Source organism: Rhinoderma darwinii, chromosome 7 (genome assembly GCF_050947455.1).
Source record: "Rhinoderma darwinii isolate aRhiDar2 chromosome 7, aRhiDar2.hap1, whole genome shotgun sequence".
NCBI lineage: Eukaryota > Metazoa > Chordata > Amphibia > Anura > Rhinodermatidae > Rhinoderma > Rhinoderma darwinii.
Genome location: NC_134693.1, coordinates 18,319,634 through 18,343,356, shown reverse-complemented (window position 1 = coordinate 18,343,356; position 23,723 = coordinate 18,319,634). Strand labels below are relative to the sequence as shown.

General features: G+C 41.5%; 1 protein-coding gene across 1 annotated transcript in view; it reads left to right on the top strand.

Annotated features, from left to right (window-relative positions):
• The first annotated feature begins 10,058 nt into the window (after nucleotides 1-10,058).
• LOC142657049 (vitellogenin-1-like) overlaps nucleotides 10,059-23,723 on the top strand; it is a 99,218-nt gene continuing 85,553 nt past the window's right edge. Inside the window, exons 1-4 of the mRNA XM_075832099.1 lie at nucleotides 10,059-10,104; nucleotides 10,258-10,278; nucleotides 14,812-14,963; nucleotides 19,016-19,267. Coding sequence (XP_075688214.1) covers nucleotides 10,059-10,104; nucleotides 10,258-10,278; nucleotides 14,812-14,963; nucleotides 19,016-19,267 — 471 coding nt within the window. The remainder of the gene's footprint in view (nucleotides 10,105-10,257; nucleotides 10,279-14,811; nucleotides 14,964-19,015; nucleotides 19,268-23,723) is intronic.

Here is a 23,723-nt window from a genome sequence, read left to right as displayed (position 1 = left end):
CGTGATTACATGAGTGGACAGGTCACTGCCTTTTGCAAGGTCAACACACCCCTCTCCTGCTGTTGGCTTCATTACCATTATCTGAATGGCTGGATAGTAATCTATCCCTGTGAACTTCATAACACTGATCTGGCCCCCAGGAAATAAATGTCATGGGCACCTTACCAACCGCTATAGTAATGATACAAAAAGTCTTTCTTCCGCCCGATCTGACATTGGACATTGAGATGCAGGGAGTACACTTGGCAGTACAGTTTCTGAGGCTGCTGAACAAAACTTGAAGAGTCTTGTGCCCGGGTCACACGATTGATTGGGTGGGAGAATGGAATTATAGCGATAGTATTTTAACTGACTAAAGGACTGTGTAATCACTTCTGACCATGTGCCCTTGAGCACTGCCCTAATGGCCCAGCCACATCAGTCACTATCATAATGAATATACAGGTCACTGCGTCTCACAAAATCAGCACACTCCTCTCCTGCTGTTATCATTGCCATGATCTGATTGGTTATTAATTATGTGAATATTCTACTGATCTGATTGGATAAATCTTGCAACACCAAACTGGGGATATCCAAGACTAAACACAATGTAATGACTGCAGGAATACAAGAAAAGTACCGGGAGTAGGGGTGTGAGGAATAATGTACACGTGAACAGCGCTAATTCAGGATAAATTGGCAGCGTGAAAGGTGAAGTTAATTATTATTGGTGTATTGCTTATGTTGGCAGTAACAATAGCAGCTATTCCTCTATTTACAACTTATGGGACTTACCAGTCCCTTATCTTATTTGTCCAGTGACCTTATGTCATGGTGTCCTAAATGAATATGATAAAATCAGAGCTGCCATAATTTACTCAGCTGAAAACAATCCCTTTTATCAGTCATTTTGCTTCGTGTTGATTTGTATGAGCCCAAAGTTCTTCTGTTTCATTAATGCGAGTTGTGATAGGGTCGGATTAATGAAAGGTGCAGTGGTAATATATTCTGGAATACTGTGGGCACATTGGGAGCAAAAATATAAGGTCACGTTTATGAAAGCTGTCGGTTTGCTGTGAAAATGGTGCAAATTTTATCAGATGTTCACCGCATTTAATGAAATTTGTATATGACTATGGGACAAGTACTATATATTCGGAAATATCTGCTCAAGGTCTAGTCATAAGGCGCGGTCAAATTGGCGAAGACCGCGATTTGAACTAACCATGTCAATAGACCCTTAAAATCATTGACTGAGGTTCAAGACAAAGAACATTGCAATAAGGGGCAGAAGTAAACTATCAAATACATGTTTCAGTAGGCAGGAATGCAAGTATCATGGAGGCCAACTGTGCGGTTGCTCAAGGACCCCAGGAAAGATGGAGCCCAGCTATGGTTGGCTGCATCAATTGCACTATTTTCATCTGTTGTGATATCCTGTGCAGAAATCCCCTCTTCTCGGGCTCTACAATGTTAATAAATGGGAGGTGGGGAATTATCCCAAGGATCATGGAAGGAACTGGTGGAGTCAATGATGTAACAGATAGGGGTTCCATTTTAATCCTGCTATGGGGTCCCTGTCCTCTACGATTTCCTTCAGTTCCTTAATGAGTGCTGTGTATTGATTGAGTGCTGTTGCCTCTATTGGTTCCGGTAGTAGGGATGCCGGTAGTAGGAGGATGTTGCGGGTTCTAACTAGACCAAGCACAGCTCTAACAGTTAAAATAGTGAGCAGTGAAGTGTAAAAAAATAAATAAATAGAATAATAAAGACCACCAAATCTGTTCTGACCTTATAGGGACTAACCATAATAAAAAAAAAAAATAATTAAAATAAAAAAATAAATATAATAAAATTACACATAAAATACCACCGAAAAGAGACCAATCAATGTTGTGACATGTAATATATCAAAATTCTTAGCATACGATGGCACAAAAGAAAAGAAAAGTTTAACACCATCACTACATGAATATCCCAAAAATTAAATAGAACGAAAAAATTATAAAAAGTGAAAATGATGTGTATAAAAATAATAGTAAAAGAAACCTTCATTGGTTATAACAAAACATCACAAAAATCACATCGATATACCAACCAATAAAAAAGTTAAAGCCATTAAACAAACGGATAGTAAAAACGGCTAAACTGTGTCTGGTCCTGAAGACACCAAAATACCCTGGGCCAGAACCGGTCAAAGGAAATGATGGATATGAATATGTCAACCTGCTACATTTCACCTTTGAAGAGTAACTATAACTTTTGCTATATCATAGAGACATATCAGAAGTTTTGATCGGTGGTGGTCCCGGTGCTGAGACCCCCAACGTTGCTGAAATTAAGGTGCAGAAGTGCTCAGCTGAGCGCTCTGCATCTTCGACTGTGATCGGCGCTCCTCGCTGGGCTGAAGAGGAGCGCCGATCACAGCCGAAGGTGCTGAGCGATCAACTGAGCATTTTTGCACCATTATTTCAGAAATCGGTAGGGTTTCAGCACCAATCAAGACCCCACCAATCAAAACTACTGTGATGTCTCTATAACAAATCAACATTTTTCTGAAAGTTCAGTTACTTTTTAGCTTGGGGCTTCACAGAGACTTCTCGTGGCATAAATTTCCACTTTTAACTATTGAGCTACGTCTGCAGTCCAGAGGAAGGCTTAAAGTAGCATGCAACCTACTAGACTCTTGACAATCAATAGTGTAACGTGGAAAGACGCTCTACAAAAAGTCTCCATGAAGCCTCAGATAAACCGCGCTGCAGTGGACGCCAAGTCTTTATAAATGAAGCCCACATTGGTGCCATTATAATCCATGGCCATAAATAGAAAATGATTGCCTATATTTATGGCATGGCGAATTAAAAAGAAAATAAAGGGGGAAAGATAGAAAGATGGTGGTCATATTTTGAGTTTGTGGGGAATGGGGGCTGGATGGGGAACTGGCAAGCGAATTATGCTATTTCAAAGATAAACCTTGGCTGGGGGACTTCAGGTGCCGATACATCAATATAAACATACTCGGACAAGCGAGCATCTTTATGTCATCGGGATCGGCTTTCATCTAATGTGAAACTTTTTTATCAGAGTTTATCATTAAGAAAACATGGATGGTTTACCTGCAGTCCTATGTAAAATCTCAAATACTAAATTATGATACTGTATATTGGCACATTGGGGGGGTCAGTATAAATGTGTCATATTTCGCTAAAACGTATAATTTTTTTTAGAAAAAGACATATAAACCAATATTTCGTGCCAAAAATTGTTGCACATCGGTTGTAAATTTGCCACATTTTTTGACTCTCATTAGCCACACCATGTTTTAAAATCATTTTCATAATTGTATAGGCGAGATATAAAAAGTGTCTAAAACACATCCTAAATTTGGACACGCCATGTACTTTATTTTTTTCGATGCCATGTGCATTTTTTGGTGCAATATAAATATAAATCCTAATATGGATTTCCATGTAATAAGATTGAGAAAACCCCAAACTCTTATACAATAATCCTATTATATCTTCCTTAAACATTCACACGCGTTCGCTTAGTGTTCTGATCTCTAATAAAATTGGTTTTACATAATGTCACAGATCCATGGAAATGCTTGAACAAAATTGGAATTGTCTGCATTGCTCGCTGATTTCAGACCCACATTCGTGGCTGTGCAGATTTTTCCACTGCTTGTTTAAAGATCCTGTCGGCTTTTGTGGGATCTGTTTTAGATGAATTTCAGTATGTGAGTCTTACTGCGCATCTGGACCTAATAAACGGCATTAAGTGAAAATAAATGAACTTCTAGCCTGATAGAATGAACCTGCCGCTGCCAATCATAGAGAAATGAGCAGGTTACGCCATAGATACTGATCATTAAGTATAGTACTAGTAAATACAGGCAGAGGGCTCCTTATAGGGAATTTATAGGCTTTGTAGTTTTTCATATAAACTGGTCAAAGTGTGAGCATCCAAATGGGCAGTACCTGGGGCGGCCTATCTTCCTGAAGAATATGGAGTCAACATTGGGTCCTCACTTGATGCTGTATTGCCCTCCATCCATCTATTAGCATATCATATATAAGTAATGTCACCAAGGTAATTGCCAGTCTGCCCCTGACTGAGACTTTGCCTACAATAGCTGGGTACCCAAGTAGGTTGTGAATAATACATAGGCCTATATGTCATGCTGTCAAAGGCTTGGCGGAGAATCTCAAAATAAATTATGTCATTAATCCCAGTCTTGGAACCCAGGTAATTTTCAGTCTGCCCATGACCGGGACTTTGCCTGCAGTAATTGGGCAACCAAGCAGGTTATAAAGAAGTCAAAAGTATATAGGTCATGCTGTCAAAGACTTGGCTGAGCATCTCACATTAAGTGACGTCACTAGTCCCAGCCTAGGAACCGAGTCAGTTTCCGTGACTGGGACAGATATGCTATGCAAAGCCAATTAGGTAACCTGAAAGATTTTGTACCAACGCATGACCAACCTATTGTCTTACAGCACCAAAACTAATGCTACTATCACTGCAGTTCTATCATTAAGCCCCACCTCAGGGTTTTGTGTAACTTACATATAATCTTTGAGTCCATTCCTTCATCTATATTATATATATAGTCACATTTAACTTTGAACAGAATTTCAAGGATTCCTGCTTGCAGCATAGGTCAACCCCAGTTATTAGTGGAATGCTCATCCAGGTGTCGAGTATGGGGGAGATGTTTGTTTAGGAAATAATTTATTCTTGTATATTTTTGTTGCACACATCTGAGAACACATAAAAGTTTAAAAAAATTGGGTATGGCAAGACGGGAGCCAGGTGATCCAGATTATTAGGATGATATTAACCAACTGTATCATCAAAAAGCATGTCTACTAGTAAAAACTCATCTAAAGAGCCCTTTACTGCAGCTTCCTGACACTTTCTCTAATACTTTCTCTTTTTTCATTCCCATATTTAAGGGATTGTTTTATTCAGATGGCCTTTGTTATATGCCCTGTTTGGTCATGTTGAGCTTTCCCCCAATTAGATCTCATCCTCTATCAACTAAAGACAAGAGCCATATCAAGTGCTACTCTCAAGGACAAAGGCGTCCAGTGAAAACAATGTACTGCAATTTATTTTTTTGGGGGGTTTGGCAACCAAGGGCATTACTACCAGAACAGCATAGCATGGCAATTGGCAGGGGGCATAGCAGCTGCAGGGCATAGCAGGGGGCCGACCTTTACTCTCAAATATGGAAAAGACAATATGGATGGAGTAAAGACCACGATTCTCACAACTTTTGGAATGGTGGGTATGGCAGAGTGGGGGCCAATTTCACATTTTGCTATGGGGACCCATGGTTAATTGTTATTTCCTTGCATTTACACTGCTGTTCCCCTACTGATCTGATCGTGGGGCTCCCAGCAACTAGACATTTTGTGGTCAACTTGACTCTGGCGGTTTTGGATTGTGGATAAAAGGGTTGTCCTAACTGAAAATGCCCCTTAAAATTTACATTCAGCTTTTCATTTTAATATATTTTAGATCAACAAAATTTACCAGATTAATTTTGGATCCGTGTGATACAGATCCGTAATAAGTTGCCCATAGAATTCTACAGGCCCATACTGCGCTGCGCACTTCTGATTTTACATTGAGTTTTTTTTATTATAAAGAAAATAAATAAAATATGGCATGTTCCGCATGCCATATTACAGAGGTATTCATTCCTAGTATGGGAAAACACGGTGTCTTTCACAAAGGCACCATATGGCAGCACATGGCAGGGAAGGCACCATCTGGCAGCACATGACAGGGAAGGCACCATATGGCAGCACATGGCAGGGAAGGCACCATATGGCAGCACATGACAGGGAAGGCACCATATGGCAGCACATGACAGGGAAGGCACCATATGGCAGCACATGGCAGGGAAGGCACCATATGGCAGCACATGGCAGGGAAGGCACCATATGGCAGCACATGGCAGGGAAGGCACCATATGGCAGCACATGGCAGGGAAGGCACCATATGGCAGCACATGGCAGGGAAGGCACCATATGGCAGCACATGGCAGGGAAGGCACCATATGGCAGCACATGACAGGGAAGGCACCATATGGCAGCACATGGCAGGGAAGGCACCATATGGCAGCACATGGCAGGGAAGGCACCATATGGCAGCACATGGCAGGGAAGGCACCATATGGCAGCACATGACAGGGAAGGCACCATATGGCAGCACATGACAGGGAAGGCACCATATGGCAGCACATGGCAGGGAAGGCACCATATGGCAGCACATGACAGGGAAGGCACCATATGGCAGCACATGGCAGGGAAGATACCATATGGCAGCACATGACAGGGAAGGCACCATATGGCAGCACATGACAGGGAAGGCACCATAATGGCAGCACATGGCAGGGATAGGGGGGGTAAAAAAAAGTGTTACAGGGCCCCCTACTATGACACGTTATTTATATCACTGATCTCCTCATCAGAGGCAGATGGACATTTAGGCCTCCTCACGATCCATGACCTGGGTGTGATAGCAACTTATATACCCCTTAGTTACACTTCTAGTGTGCCGCCTTACAGGGGAAATGCACATGTCACTGTTAAAATAATAATAATTAAAGGGGTTTTCCAAGGTATTTAAAAAATTGGCCAATGTAAGAGGGATGCAAAAAAAGAAAAAAGAGCCATTACTTACCTCACACATCCCCGTCATTCCAGCGTCGCTAATCCATTCCTCCCGCCGCTGTTTATTGACATGGCTGCTGCAATGACGAGCCCATAAACCCACGTGATCTCTGCAGCACGAACCTAAGCGATCCTGTACCGTATACCCCAAGAGACCAGTGATTGGCTGCAGCGATCATGTGTGTATACAAGCACATCATTGCTGCAGCTATGTCAATACACTGCGGCGGGGAAGACCGGAGCGGTGGCGCTGGAACGACGGGGATCCGTAAGTTAAGTAATGGCTCTTTTTTTGCATCTTTCCTACATTGGCCAATTTTTTTTAAACAACTCGGAAAACCACTTTAAAGATTAATAAAGAAAGGGGATAAAAACTAATGCCACCAAAAATTCCATGTTTTTCCGAACTGTGATTTCTTACTCTTATCCTATACACTTGGCGCAGAATTCCTTAGAAGTAGATAGAACATTGTGTATCAAAGCAGAGAGATTTTACCAGATAAAGAGTCGCATCAGCAGAATTAAATAACTCGAGAGCAGAAAGTAAAGTCTTGTAGCTATATAGCATTTCAAATCATCATTGCAGCCTTGTACTTGAACTATAAAATCAAGCAAGAGACGCAGTTGTCCTAATCATGTTAATCAGGCTGTTTCTATGCTCCATTTATGCTAAAAGCAGCCGATGCAATCAAAACATCCTCCTCATTGCAGTCAGGCTTAATCTGGCCCGCCGTCATTCTTTCAATTGTATTACAGTGACTGCTCCTTTTGCTCTCCCTGAGATATCTTGGAAATAATGCATTATTATCTTCCTTTGAAAAGCTCTTTACCATAACTTCATAGTTTACCGTACGTAGTCAATGCTATTTATTAGACACTTATTTTTTTTTCCTTGCCCGTTTCATTGCTCTGCCTAAGGTACAACAGTCCATTATAAGTGCTGGCGGCTGCAGTACGACTGACGGCAGCCACATTATTTGTCATCAGCCATGCTGATTGTAAAAAACTGGATGTGAGCTCGTGTATACTTTCTGCTACAAGAATCTCTTCCTCTGTTATTTATAGTAAAGGGTCCTTAAGCCGCTTGTAACCACCTTATAATAATTCTAATAGGTGTAATGTTGGGTAGGGTAAGACGCTGAAGGCAATCATGCCCCGATGAGCTCTTAAAGGATAAAAACAGTCTGTCTGCAAATTGGATTGGACAATCTGAGTGTTTGTCTAGTGCAAATGTAGTGTATTGAGAATGTTACTCTTCCTTATATATCTTCTTAGGTTCCTGTGTAGTGATCTTAGGGACTGAAGGTGTACGAAGTATTCGTCTTCTCCAAACAAGGGCATAGGTACCATAGACCCTGCCCATCTTACTGTTATATAGCCCTATGGAGAGAGGCTACCCATTCTTGGTTGGTCCTATCCCCAGTTGTTAAGGTCCTTTTAAACAGCCCGATATCGGGAGTTAAAATGAGCACTGATCAACTTGACAGTGCGTTGATTGGCACTCCTTTGATCGGTTATGTATGGGAAGGAGCGATCGTTACTATTACTATTTTGGCGGTAGCACATCTCCCTGTTTACACTGGGAGATGTGCTGCCGACTAGCTACCATTTTATTGACCGCATGAACAATCAGATCAGACGATGAATGAGCACGCGCGTTCATATGAAAGTTTGTTTGCCTGATCATTGGCCCATGTAAAAGGGCCTCAAGGTGGTAAATTCTTCTTTCCAGAGTAATGGTATTATTACCAAGCAAGGGTGGGAATAACCCAAGGGCCATGGAAAGGTAATGAGGGGGAAACAAACAAGCCCTTCTGTTTGGGTTGACAAAATCATTCACTATGATGGGAGTCCCTCTCTACTGTGTATGCATTGTCTCCGGGAATGTACACCAAGTAGAGGACTTACAGTATAAAAGATTCAAAATTGGCGCCTTTCTTTAGGTACAGGTTTTTGATTGGCTTCTGGCTGCAACAATCGCTCCGCCCCTTCTCCCACCCCTGAGGACACCTCCAGTCATCCATACAGTATGTCTAACTCAAATTTCACCCTCCCATAAACATCCTTTCAGGCCGAAGGACACCCACAGCCCTCCATAGGAGGGTCAGTAAGGTAGAGACTGTGCATTATGTGGCAACCATAGTACTGGAGATCTGATGACAGAGGTAGGAGTGAAGTTTCTTTTGGCTATAACATAAGTATTTTAAGTTGTAGGATGGACTTCCGCAGGTGATATGTACATAGATCTCCCTGGACATATACAATCTATATGGATATGTCATATGGCCAAATTTTGGTCAAGTTCTTCAAACCCAATATTGATCACTTTAGGGTCTTATGTTGATCTAAATGCAGTCCATTAGAATAATAGAAAGGTCCAGGGGTTTCAGTCAAGATGCCAAAATTATGCCATATTATGGCTGTGTGAAACAGGGGGGTTACAAATATATATTTACAATTAAACCTCTCCAGAAGATTTTTCTTTGAGAAGCCCACCCCCCATCTAGACCAGATTTTTCTGTGCCGGTTTTTCAATTCGACTGTCATATCTTGTTTATTGGCCTCTTTTTTTTTTTTTGGAGAGGACCACCACCATAGAAGACCATTTTATACTGTATTTTTATTTTATTTATAAAGTCATCTTTTTACAGAATTTAGAGCACACTCCTCACGGTGATATAAAAACATCTGGATCTGCAAGTAATTAACATAATGATCTGGAAAATAAATAACCAGCGACCATAGCGTTCCCTCCGAGTCATAAGCAGGCAGATAAAATAGCTCTACAGTGCGAGGACCACAGCAAACAGCCCCTCATATCTCAGTTGCCTGAACACCTGAGATAGGGGAAAAGAGAGAATTTGAGTTAACTACAGTCACTCCTGAATTGAAAGGGTTTTAATTGGTCTGATTTTCCTAAATATAACAAATATAGTCTAATAAACACTATAAAAAAAACTTACTGATACAAAAAGTTGAGGGGGAAATTTGGGACTTTAAGGTCCCTCCCTTATATTGGGGTCGGCCAAAAATACATGTTACCTTCCAAGCACTGTATCCCCTATATCCAATGTCATAGGAAAGTTGTTGCCAGATGCTGTTCATTTTTGTATTCAAAAAGTTTTACCCATTTCCCCGTTTGTTTTTTGTAATGACGACCATTGCTTGTAATACTATAAAATAAATACATCTATTTGTGCGTGGTACATGGGAAAAGTTAATCTTCCAAATGGTGCAATTGACTTTTCGAAGCTATTTGCTTAAATCCTGGCAGGTACAACCTTTTGCTTTGCTCATCAGATAACAGTCCAAAAAAAACAAAATCACATGAGCCATTTGACCTGTCATATAAAAGAGGACGCTTTGGATTGACCTCAGTCACTGGTCACCATGCTGGGCATCATACTGGCCCTGAGTGTTGCCTTGACTGTGGCTGGTAGGTTGGGAATTTTTTGTAATTTTTTTTAATATCTCCTTAATGATAAATCTAGAATTTTTTTAATAATGTGTACAGTATAATTCTAGAATATATCACTACTAAATAGAAAAGGGGACGAGTAATAATTCATGTTTTATGTTTCATTTTTAGGTAGTCACCATCTACAGTATGGTAAGCAAACCATTTTATACTTTGTTTCAAAACGAATGTCAACCGTTAATCCAACTAATCTAATAATCCCAAAAATTTTATAATCTGGACCAGTACTGAAATATAATGTATAATGTGGCGTTTACGGAACTTCATCTGACCAAAAAAACAAAAAACTGAATATTCTTCCATAATTTGGTTTAAGATCTTGGGAAAATTTTTTAGTCTTGCAAGTGAGTTTCAAATATTTTTGCATTAATCCAGAATATTTAATAATCTGGCACCTATCAGGTCTGGATTAAGGGATTTTACTGCGGTATAAGTGCTAAGGTATAAATTTGCAAGAACCTTCCCTGGCGACCTGTCAGTATTTTCTTTGTATTTAGACCATTATGGTTCTTCCAGGCGAGAACGATAGGGGAGATTTATCAAATCTGATGCATGGTGAAATGTACAGCTGTTGCCCATAGCAACCAATCAGATTTCAGCTCTCATTTTTCAGAGTCCCTTTGCATAATTAAAGCAGTGACCTGATTGGTTTCTATGGGCAACTGCTCCAGTTTCATAGTTATAAGTCTGGTGTTTTCATGAGGAGGGTGCTCCCTACCCCCTCCCCCCCACCTACTCCGGCCCCTCTCGGTGATGATTAAAACGCAAATTCAGCTGTTAATCACTGTGAGGAGGGTGGTAGGAGGTGAGAAGAGGCGGGGTGCGCTCTACTCTTCTCATTGATCGCTCCTAGCAACCAAACGGCTGAAAATAAATACTTTTAGCTAGTAGGAGAACAGATTTGTCCCTATAATATGCTGCCCTTACTCTTTTGATTTGGCTTATTTTGCGCCAGAATTTTGTGCCAGTTTTTTGGGCGCATCATAAGCCAGGGCCCTTTTGGGCATACCACGCCCCTTTCCAACTAAGCCACACACCCTTTTCAGAACACTCTTTAAAAGTGTTAGTGGAATGCAAACATCAAAATTCCACCAAACTCCAATAGCGCCAATTTAGAAACACTTGAAGTCCTTATGTAATTAAAGGGATTGTCTCTTGACAAGAACCCTTGTCCATATGCCCGGTTAGGGGACCCCCTCCATGTGTCAAAACTAAGAGCCACGGTTTGGCAGACCCATCGCCTTTATGCATCACATGGTCAGTCTTTCACTTGTAATACTACATTTCCGCTGCAGTGGTCTGCAACTGATCGCCGTGGGTTAGAGAAGCCAGTCCCCCGGCGATCAGCTGATCACAGCACCGGGATTGTTTTTGTGAGACCATCCCTTCCATAGAAAAAAATAAGTTATGAAACGCAAATATCTATTTTATTTCACAAAAGTTATTCTGCGTTTTGGTTAAATTGATTTATTTTTTGATTTGTGTATCTATGCTTCCAGCACAGCAGTACTAACTAAAGATATATTATTGAATTAAAATAAAGCACAGATAATTAACTCAATACTACATCGTGCTGACTTGAACGAAGAGACGAGATAACTTCTCTTAGGATTCCATAGGAGGCCACAAGGGTTAACCCGGGGTCACTCGGTGACCTCCTCCGCATAGCCTCCCCTTCCCCCTAATCAATCTGACAATCTGTAAATACAATACAGCATAAAATCAAACCCGATGAAAGCACAAGAATATGCAACCTCGCTGTAACCTCCGCAGTGTGTGGGCAGATATTGAAATAAGTGGAATTTTGTTAGATGCCTTGTAGTGATTGACATAACTGATATTTTTATGTTACCTTTTATTTAAAATGTCTACCTTACTTTATGTCATTAAAGCCAAAGTAGCAAATATTCTTTACCTTTGGTGAATCTATGGTTCGTTCTCGTATCGTAGCTCCTCTTTGGAGGGTGCGATATCTCAGGCTGCCTAGCAACCTCTGGACTTCCTGTCTGGGTGACCACCATTTCCGTACATGCAGCTTCTTCAGAAGTGGTTACAAAAATGGCAACAGATATAATAATATGTTATAGCCCTGTACACAAGCATTATGCACAAAAACATGCAGGGCAAGGGGAAAGACTGCAAGAACAAGAAAGGTTTCAAGCCATGTGTAATCTAAGTACTCAGAGAGAGAGACAGGTTTGGGGGGATGTTAGGGGACCCCATAATATAGCGCTTCACATAGCAGCATACGGCAAGACATGGAGTGCCTATGATTGCGGTGCGTACCAATATACGACAGCTTTTGTACACACGTGTGTTTGAGACCTTATGCTGTTGTACCGACTTTTATATATTTGGACTGTCCCATAACATGCTCATAAAGAAGGCTATATTCATATATGTATGGCGTTATCTACAGAGGCGGCTGTATGGCGTTATCTACAGGGGAGGGCTGTATGGCGTTATCTACAGGGGAGGGCTGTATGGCGTTATCTACAGGGGAGGGCTGTATGGCGTTATCTACAGGGGAGGGCTGTATGGCGTTATCTACAGGGGAGGGCTGTATGGCGTTATCTACAGGGGAGGGCTGTATGGCGTTATCTACAGGGGAGGGCTGTATGGCGTTATCTACAGGGGGGTCTGTATGGCGTTATCTACAGAGGGGGCTGTATGGCGTTATCTACAGAGGGGGCTGTATGGCGTTATCTACAGGGGAGGGCTGTATGGCGTTATCTACAGAGGGGGCTGTATGGCGTTATCTACAGAGGGGGCTGTATGGCGTTATCTACAGGGGAGGGCTGTATGGCGTTATCTACAGGGGAGGGCTGTATGGCGTTATCTACAGAGGGGGACTGTATGGCGTTATCTACAGGGGAGGGCTGTATGGCGTTATCTACAGGGGAGGGCTGTATGGCGTTATCTACAGGGGGGCTGTATGACGTTATCTACAGAGGGGGCTGTATGGCGTTATCTACAGGGGAGGGCTGTATGGCGTTATCTACAGGGGAGGGCTGTATGGCGTTATCTACAGAGGGGGCTGTATGGCGTTATCTACAGGGGAGGGCTGTATGGTGTTATCTACAGGGGAGGGCTGTATGGCGTTATCTACAGAGGGGGCTGTATGGTGTTATCTACAGGGGAGGGCTGTATGGCGTTATCTACAGGGGAGGGCTGTATGGCGTTATCTACAGAGGGGGCTGTATGGCGTTATCTACAGGGGAGGGCTGTATGGCGTTATCTACAGGGGAGGGCTGTATGGCGTTATCTACAGGGGGGGTCTGTATGGCGTTATCTACAGGGGGGTCTGCATGGCGTTATCTACAGGGGGCTGTATGGCGTGATCTACAGGGGGGATTTGGGGCTGTAGCCGGACGTTATCTACAGGGGGCTGTGTATGGTGCTATCTATAGGGGGCACTGTGTGGTGGAATCTATAGGGAGGCACTATATACAAGGGGGGGTTGTGTGATACCCAGCGGAGGGGGGGCCCCAGTCAAATGTTTGCTATGGGGCCCAGTCTTTCCTAGTTACGCCCCTGGTTATGGGTTTTTTTTTTTTGGTGTTATATAACTAAAGCTTTCAATTGAGCAGCAATACTGGGCACAGCCACTACCAAATGTACGGCGCTGTGTCTGGTAAAAAAATGAAGAAGTCGCGGTGCACGCAGGAGTGTCGCAGCCCCCCCAGACAGCTGATAGGCAGGGGTGCCGGGAATCCTAAGTATAGGCCATCAATATTATACTCCCAGAAAAATCTCTGCATGTTAAGAAAAAATTGACACATTTCTGATTTACATTGTGTTTAAATCCCTACCTATTTTCACTATCTCTGCTTGTTCTCATTGAATAGGATCGTTTTTGTTGTCATTGAATAGGATCATTCTTGTCTCAAAACCTGCACAGTTCTTATACAGTATTGAGGATTTGCTCCAATTGTATCTAGGGAATCCTCTATGAGCACCATTTTAAAGATCTCTACTTGCTGTCAGTGTATGGTATTATACTTGTTTAATGTCAGAAGGCAGAAAACCCATACAGACCTAAAATTTAGTATTTGCTACACTGTATCCAGCCTATCTAATCCTCAGTTCTTTAAATACATCAGCAGCACAAATCTCTCTCTTGTACTAACAATTTGCTACAATGTATCAGTGCAGGTAAAATGTAGCAGTCTAGAGTCCAGGATTGTCTAGATGGATACAATTGTGGCAAACTCAGATGTGAGAAGTATTAGGTCTCTACAAGTGTTCAGCATCCGGATGTAAGAAGGAATGTTCCCATTTACTTACAGCAAGCAGAGATCTTAAAAATGGACGAGTGACTATTAATTATATTAGAGAGTTGCAAAAATTTTCATTATACAATGATTATGCTTTAGTTACATAAAACTGGACAAACCCATTCCACATGGCATTTTTATTGTGTTGTCACCGAATTTTTATTGCAGTTTTGTTGCGATTTTCATCTGCTTCATTTTTGTGAGAAACTTTGATGTGATTTTTGCAAATAGTTTTTCACAATTTAGTACATAAAAAGTGCAACAAAACTGCATTAAAAAAGCGGTAAAAACGTGAGGAAAAACGCCCTGCGGAATCCCAGCCTCAAATAGAGAAGATAATAATTAACATCGCAGGCAATGGAAAAAAATGGACTTGTCTCTTTTTCAGAGTTGGAGTTTGCTGCCAGTAAGACTTATGTCTATGACTATGAGGGTCTGGTGTTGAGCGGTCTCCAAGATGAAGGCTTTGCAAAGTCGGGACTGAAGCTTAAATGCAGAGCAGAGATCAGCGGCGCGGCCCCCAGACTCCGATTACTTCAGGTAAAGAAGAGGAAAACACAAGTTTCTCATTTCACTCAACTGTGCGGGAAGAGAAAACTTTAATTTTGTGCTTTGCTTGCCTGAGCAGGATGCAATTACATCTATTATTTTAGGAAATGCTCTTGATGCAATTTCAAACATATGCCAGATAGTTATCAACCAGTCATGGACTTAAAGGATTTGTTCTGCTTTCTGCTCAGCAACACAAAAGAAAATAATTTGAACTGCACAACAAACCTTTATTGGATCAATGCAATGGCTGAGAAACTGAGCAGCCGACTATAATTTTATCATCTATTATTCAATCATCTGCTGTCATGCCCTAAACCATAATTGCAATGCTGAAATACAAACTTATGCACATAGAGGAAAAGTGTGTGTGTGTGTGTGTGTGTGTGTGTGTGCGCCCAATTGTGTGAGAGTGTGAGTGCCCGTGTGTGTGTGCCCGTGTGTGTGTGTGTGTGTGTGTGTGTGTGTGTGTGTGTGTGTGTGTGTGCATGCATATATTTACTGTATGTGTGCATACATGTATGTTTGTGTGTGTGCATGCTCGTATGTATGTATGCATGCGTACATGTACTGTATGTATGTGTGTGTGTTTGTGTATAAATATGTGAGTGCGTGTATATGTGTACAGTATATGTGTATGCATGTGTGTGGCAATCCTTTGAGTTTATACTGTATTCCTTGCTACAATACTATATAATTGGTTTTTAAAGGGGAGTCGTACCTTCATTAATCTTTTGACATCATATGCATATCAGATGCACTTACAAAAGTGCACATAGACTTTAATTCATCAGTGTTGAAATGTTAAAAAGGGACATTTTCAAAGATCCTTATACATAAGAGGCTTTTTAGGTGTTTAATTGTGAATCTAGAGGCTAAAAACTGTTCTTCCCCTCTGTGAGTCCACCCAACCACTCCGAAGATCCAAGCGGATTAGATGAAATATTTTACTTGAGTTTGATTTCCTAAGAAGCAGGGAGAATCTTATAAGAGAGGACTCCTAAATGTTGTGGTCCTTTAGGCTCGCTTTATACACAGACTTTTTATAGTGAGAGTTTTTTTCTATAGAGCAATCCAAACCTTAACGAGTGAGGGAAAAAAATCAGTGTAACAATTTGGGCATGCAGTGGATTATAAAATCTGCAGCATTCCCATTGTATCACAGAAATGCTGCAGATGTTCCTTGCGGATTTCCCATTTTGACATGCAAGTCCGCAGTAAGATCCACATGTAACAATTTTGCAGCATACTCGCTGCAGATGTTTTCACCACATCTGGCGCCTTATAGCCATCAGCTTCTTTCCTCTGAGATAAAGCTGCAAATCTTCTACAAAGACATACAATTACATATTCTGGCTGCATGCAACCACCACTAGGGGGAGCTAAGAAGCTAACTATAAACTGTTTTATTATTGAGTTTAATGTATAAACAATATGCAGTCAGCTCCTAAGCTCCCTCTAGTGGTGGCTGAAGGCTGCTACATTTTTACCATTTAACTCTATGGCTATGCAGAGGATTTGGAGCTTTGTTTCAGAAAATCGGAGCTGTTTATTAAGATATATTAGAAAATAATTCATTATTAATCAGTCTGAAAAACGCACATATGCCTATATTTGGAAATTCCAAAACAACAATTATTACATCATTTACATAACACTTTATTAGATGCCTGCAATATCTACTCATTGCTTAAAGGGGTTGAACAGGATTACAGACACCTGCTTTTTTTTCCAAAAACATCGCCACTCTTGTCCACCTGTCCATGAGTTGTATCTGGTGTTGCAGCTCAGCTCCATTAAAGTAAATGGAGCTGAGCTGCAATACCACATAAACCTATGGACAGGTGTGGCGCTGTTTTTGAAGAAAGCAGCCATGTTTTTCTAATGCTGTACAACTTTTTTAAACAAGCACTCCGGCTATTTTTCTTATGCCTATACAGTGGAGCATAGTCTATTATTAAAGAATAATACCTGTTTTAGTTGATGTGCCATTAATGGGTTGTCTGCCATCTTGGTTCCTTCTTCCCCTCAGATGTGGTTCCCTGGACGCGGCCTACATTCCCCATGATACCTCTGTCTCTGCAAAGGGGGAGGGACTCCCCACACTGCTTTTGCTCTCAGTGCAGCAAGTGATAGATCAGTGACATTAACTGTAAAGGATCTGCCAGGCACAGCTTCTGTGTATACGCCCATAGGTAATCAGTCTGCACCTGCTTCTATGTCTGTGAGACTGACTCCATCTTCCACCACTCAGGATGGCAGGCTTAGGAGTGGGAGAGCCTATCACAGCCTGGCCAGACGGAGCTAGCTCCCGCCCTCTGTCTATTTATACCTGCCTTTCCTGTTCCTCCTTGCTTGTGATTCTTCTCGTGTGGTTTCCTGGCCCTGCTGCAGCTTCTGAACTATTTGACCCTGCTTCATTCTGACCCTGGCTTGCTGACTACTCTCCTGCTCTGCGTTTGGTACCTCGTACACTCCTGGTTTGACTCGGCTTGTTCACTACTCTCCTGCTCAGCGTTTGGTACCTCGTACACTCCTGGTTTGACTCGGCTCGTTCACCACTCTTGTTGCTCACGGTGTTGCCGTGGGCAACTGCCCCATTTCCCTTAGCTTTGTGTACCCTTGTCTGTTTGTCTATCGTGCACTTACTGAGCGTAGGGACCGTCGCCCAGTTGTACCCCGTCGCCTAGGGCGGGTCGTTGCAAGTAGGCAGGGACTGAGTGGCGGGTAGATTAGGGCTCACTTGTCTGTTTCCCTACCCCCATCATTACATTAACCTTTTATACTCACAATGCAGAGTCTCAGTGTATCCTACGTGATGCAGCTTCAGCCTGTCTCCTCTGTCTCCTGCTAGTGATAGATTTCTCTCTGTCAGCTCTAGCAAGCAGGATGCAGGGAAGAGCAGTGAGAAGATTAATGTCATAGAAATACACTGGACTCTCTGTACACAGCATTCACCGATAGTATAGACAGGCAGTGTGAGTCAGGGGAGTTTTATAACTCTGCAGCAAACCATTGTATAGTCTATTATATGACTGCACTCTAGCAAGCAGGATGCAGGGGAGAGCAGTGAGAGGCTTCATCTCATAGAAATACACTGGACTCTCTGTACACAGCATTCACAGATAGTATAGACAGGCAGTGTGAGTCAGGGGAGTTTTATAACTCTGCAGCTAACCATTGTATAGTCTATTATATGACTGCACTCCTGCTACCATAGATTGGGCAGAAATTATCTTTTCAACAGCACTATATGCATGGGGGACATACAGAGGAACAAAGACGGTGGAGCTCGGTGGGGAGTAGAGGTATCGCAGACCTGCCAGGAGTGTCTTGATAGGCGATCCTGTAATCCTGTAATTGTAATTGAGATCACATGACACAGCTGCCCATAATGAAATGGTTCAATATGTATATATGCAACTGAGTTGGGAGGAAACAAATGACAGTGCTAGAACATTGCTGGTGAGTTAGCGTAATATATGCAAAATAAAAAATTGCCGGAGTGCTTCTTTAATATAATTGTGCATATCACTGATAAGAATGGGGAGCAAATCTCAGCACAACAGAAAAACTCTCATAGACGTACAACAGCTTCGTTATTTATTTGTCACTACCGAGACGAATGTGAATCAATTGAATAAGAAGAAGCTTGATACACATTTCCCAGTGTTCTGTATTGCCAGAAACCTCACGGAACAGAAATGTGTAAAGTATTAAGGTTGAATGACTTCATGTTACCTGGCAGACAGTTTTAATGGTAAAAATCTCAGCGTACCGCTGTTCTCTGTCTATGGAACATACGCATTCTAATTATTGAGCAAAGCAGGTTTTACTTGTGCCCAGGGGTACGGCTTGATGTATGGTGATGTCTATCAACATTTACTAGGTGGAAAATACTTCCAGATTTCTACAAAATAATTCCTACATTGGGAATTCATTTTAACCCAAGGTCGGATTTAAACCAAGTTTTGCAAAATATCTTGTGTTCTAAAGAAAATAATTTTTTTATTTTTATTTTTGTATATTTTTTATATTTTTAGATTCATAATGTGGAACTACAGGAGTATAACGGCATTTGGCCCACAGATAAGTTTACAAGTTCTAGTAAACTCACTAAATTCTTGGAAAAACAGCTGGCTAAACCAATTAAGTTTGAGTACAACCGTGGTCAAGTTGGTGATTTACACATTCCAAATGGATTATCGGAGACTACCGTTAATATCTTGAGAGGTATTGTGAACATTTTGCAGCTCACCATAAAGAAAACCCAGAATACTTACATCTTGCAAGAGGTGAGTTATAGCTTACATGAGTGGTCTCCCAGCAGTTGTGAAACTACAACTCCCAGCATGTGCATTTTTTGAGTGAAGAGCTGTAACGTTCCTCTTTGCTAAAATCTTCATGTTTTTATGTTTTTTTTTAAATGTTTTTATTTTATTTATTTTGGGTTTATGTTGTTTGTTTGGGGTAAAATCAAAATTATTTATTTTAAAATAATGATGTATATTGATTTATTTATTTGTTTTATTGTTGGGCTTCATGTTTTTTTTTTTTTTTAATAATCAGTAAAACATTTTTTAAGTATTTTTTTCTTTAACTACACAAGAAAATTGTGTATTTATAATCAAATCAAAAAGCAGTGACAGGAATAAAGTAAAATATAAATTGCCATAACATTATATCATGTAATAGATCATCTAAGCGTTCACCCAGGTCAGAAAATTAAGTAAGGTTAGTAAATACTCATGCGTGGAAGGAAGGCGAAAGGGAAAATAAATTAAAGGGGTTTTCCCATCAGAGACATTTATGACATATCCACAGAATATATCATAAATGTCAGATAGATGCAGGTCCCACCTTTTGGACCCACCCGCACCTTTCTCTAGAACGGGGCCCCTTAAACCCCGTTCTACCTCTCTGTACTCCGGCTGACTCGTGTGATTTCCAACTATGAAGAAGAAAACTGCGTAGCTCGCTGAGTGTGAATCTGGCCTTAAATTGTGATATTTAAAAGGGTTTTCCAGTTAAAGCAAATAAAGGTTATTCTATGTATAATGAAAAGTTATACAGTTTTCAGATATATTTCTTCATCAATCTCACTGTTTTTAAGATCTCTGCTTGCAGACACTCAGTAGAAATGTCCATGGTTTACTTACAGTGGATAAAAATCTGTCCTGATCATGTGATGGACACACAGGGGCACGGCTTGTTAGGCCTCGTGCACACTTCAGACACCGTTTTCACGGCCGCTTTTGACGGATCCGTGTGCCCGTTTTAGCGGCCGTGTGCACTCTGTGTTTCCGTTTCTGAGCGCCGAGCATGGTACTGTCCAGGGTGCTGAAAGAGTTAATGGGCTGCACTGATCGGCGGTAACTCTTTCAGCACCCTGGACAGTACATGCTCGGCGCTCGGAAAATACAATTATAATGAAATAAAAAAATAAAAAAATAAGTTCATACTTACATTCCTCCTGTCCGGCCTCCAGCGATGAAGTTTCATCCCATGTCGCCGCTGCAGCCAATCACAGGCTGTAGTGGCGGTCACGCAAGTCTGGATGACGTCAGAAGGCCGGCCTCCAGGGATGACGCTTCATCCCACGTGACCGCCTCTGCAGCCAATCACAGGCTGCCGCGTCAGAAAGGAAGGTCGGACTGGAGGAAGAAGAGGGACTCGTCACCAAGACAACGACCGGGTACGTATGAACTGCTTTTTATTTTATTTTTAATCAGCAGCCTCTTCTCTCTATCAGTGATTGATAGAGACAAGTGGCTTTCAATTAGTGTAATATTTCTGTAATGTATTTCTGCCCCTCCCGGCCGTTGCTAGGCAACGGCTCCGTCACACACGGACGGCACACCGATGCCTTCCGTGTGCCTTCAATTTTTTTGACGGCTCCATTGACTTGCATGGGCCTCACGGTCACGGAATCTCGGACCAAAGTAGGACATGCTCTACTTTGGATCGGAACGGAGCAACGGGACCGTCAAAAAAACTGAAGTGTGCATGGCCCCATTGAAATGAAGGAGTTAGGGTGCTAGCCGTCATAAAAACGGCTAGCACCCTGAAGAATAACACTGAAGTGGGCATGAGGCCTTACAGTTACAGCCACAGCTCAGCTATCAGTACATCTATGTGTCCATCACTGCCATATATCAGTACAGTAAATCAATAGTATATTTTAGTTCTAGAGACTTATAGAGACATTGGCATTTTTGTTTTTTGTTGCAGTGGAGATTTTTGCAAAACTGACAAACTATCACTATAATATTCACTATCATATCATATATATTGGGCGAGGACGTGGTGTCCGAGCACAGTTGAGGTTTTTTTTACTCAGCTGCTTTTCTCTCTTTTACCAAATACAACCAAACTCTATGATACGCGCCAAACCTAATTTCTCTCCTTCTTTCCAATTCCTTATTATTATTATTTCATTTTGACGATGGAAGCAACAACAGGTAAGTGTTACTGGACAAGGTGGACAATCGAGTTGCAGCGTAGGATTTTCGGGTGGGAGTGGTGGACAATCGAGTTGGAGTGTAGGATTTTCGGGTGGGAGTGGTGGATAATCGAGTTGGAGTGTATGCTTTTCGAGTGGGAGTGGTCGAGTGGTGGATATTCGAGTAGAAGTGGTGGGAGTGGTTGAGTGGTGGATAAGAGCGGGAGGGGGAAAACCATAGGTGGTGAAGAGGGGGGAAAGTCCATAGGGGCTAATAAACACCCAAAGAGGCTAATAAAAGCCCAAAGAGGCTACACATATTTTTTTCTAATATTTTTTTAAAATACTTATCATCATTCCTTTGGCTAGCAAACCAGTGTAACAGGTTTTCTATACTAGTTATATACTATCACTTACAAAATGACATAAATTTTTGTGAAGCGAATTCAAAAGTGACAAGCAACATGGCTTTGCTTCCTTTCTGTATCTTTTGTCCCAAAATAGTTGGTGGTAAAAAAGGAAAAATGCCACTATCTCTGTAAGTTAATAAAATATGATTACCAAGCTATGACTACTGTTGTACTTTCTGATCTACTAGGAAATGCCCAAGTTTACATTTTAGGTGAAAATCCTATTGATTTAAATGAGTATTGTGTAATGCTTCATCTCCCCTGTGGCGGCGCTGCAGGGAAATGTAATTCTTGCTGCCAGGTTTCCCCACAGATTACAGATGATCGCTAGGAGTCCCTGCAATGGGATACCCTGTGATCAGTTTATTATTGAGGGATCTTTCTAACAAAAAAGGGATTGTCCTAAGTGGACACCCCCATTAAATATAAAGTCATAAGTCCTCAGAGAAGATAGTGGTCATATTTGGAACTTTTCCTGTTTGTCGAACAGCAGAGCTGACTGAATCCCATGGGAAACAGTTGTGGAGAACCATATGGGGTCATTATGAGAAGCGGGGGAACACATGCTGGTTAATGAGGGTGAGAATATGCAGTTGTGAATATATGAACCTCTGCCGCAAGAAAACATTGACATATAAGCAAGACATTTCTCCATGAAGAAGGATTTGTTACTGCTCAGAGACAGATGTTATCGGCAGAATGTGAATGATAGCGGGAAAAAAAGCTTTGTCTTGAGAGATGGGAATATGTTAATGAGAATCTGTATTTTAAATCGGGGTATGATCTTAACATCAGCATAAGAGAGGGAGAGAAATACCTTTGAGATTGATCCTTCTATGGCAAGTGCAGAGGTCCATCCTTGAGATTCTGGGCAAGGAGCTTTCATCTGCAGAACAAGAAAGGGTTATTTGCAAGAAAAAGGTCATCATAGGGCAGAGGTACCTGGAGAGATGATGAATGGAACATGAGGTCTTTGTAAGAAATAAAAATGGACCGGTTCATTCATTGTACCGGAGTGTAATATGTATATGTTACGATGCACATGAAGGGAGTATTGTTATTCCAAGGAGATTTGATTGCCAGTGCAAGTCAAGAACGCGTCTCCTTTTAAGACTAAAGGGAGAGCAATGTAATAAAATAAATACAAGACAGAAGTTTTATTTCTTTGCAGAGAGAACATGTTTCTATTAGACTAAATGCAATTCCTTGAATTTGATGACAAATGACGTAAAGCCAAATCCCTGTGAAATAAGGAGGCATCTACATAGTGGAGTTAAATACTAAGAAAACAGTAGCTGAACACCTTAAAGAGGACCTGCCACCCCTCCTGATATGCCGTTTGTTTTAGTAAATGTTTGCATAACCAATGAAAAAAACAGATCTGTAAACTCATTTTCTTCTAACTCTGCATTGTGCTGTTCCTCTGTTATTCCTCCTAGAAATGTATGAATACATTGACAATTGGGTAATAACATTCTCCCTGTCATAGGGGTGTGTCCCTATACAGTCTTACTCTGTCAGCAGTGATTGCACATTGTCAGTTTGTGTAGGGACACCCCCCCCCCCCACCAACTGGTAACCCAGGTGTCAATTTATTCATACATTTCTAGGAGGAATAATAGAGGAATGGCACAACGTGGATTTCTAAGAATAGATGATCCCGAATTTTTATTTTATGGGTAATACAATGATTTGCTAAAATAGACATGTCAGGAAAGGTGATAGGTCCTCTTTAACCATACATACTCTACTTAATATACTTGATATACTCATCGCTGCCCTACTTAAAATATTTGTAGCCTATGAGAGGGCACATATATCGCCTCAAAATTGTTGGTAAACCCCCAGCTGGTCCTCAGACTACCCATGAACTTCTATAGTCGTTGTAGACAAGTAGGG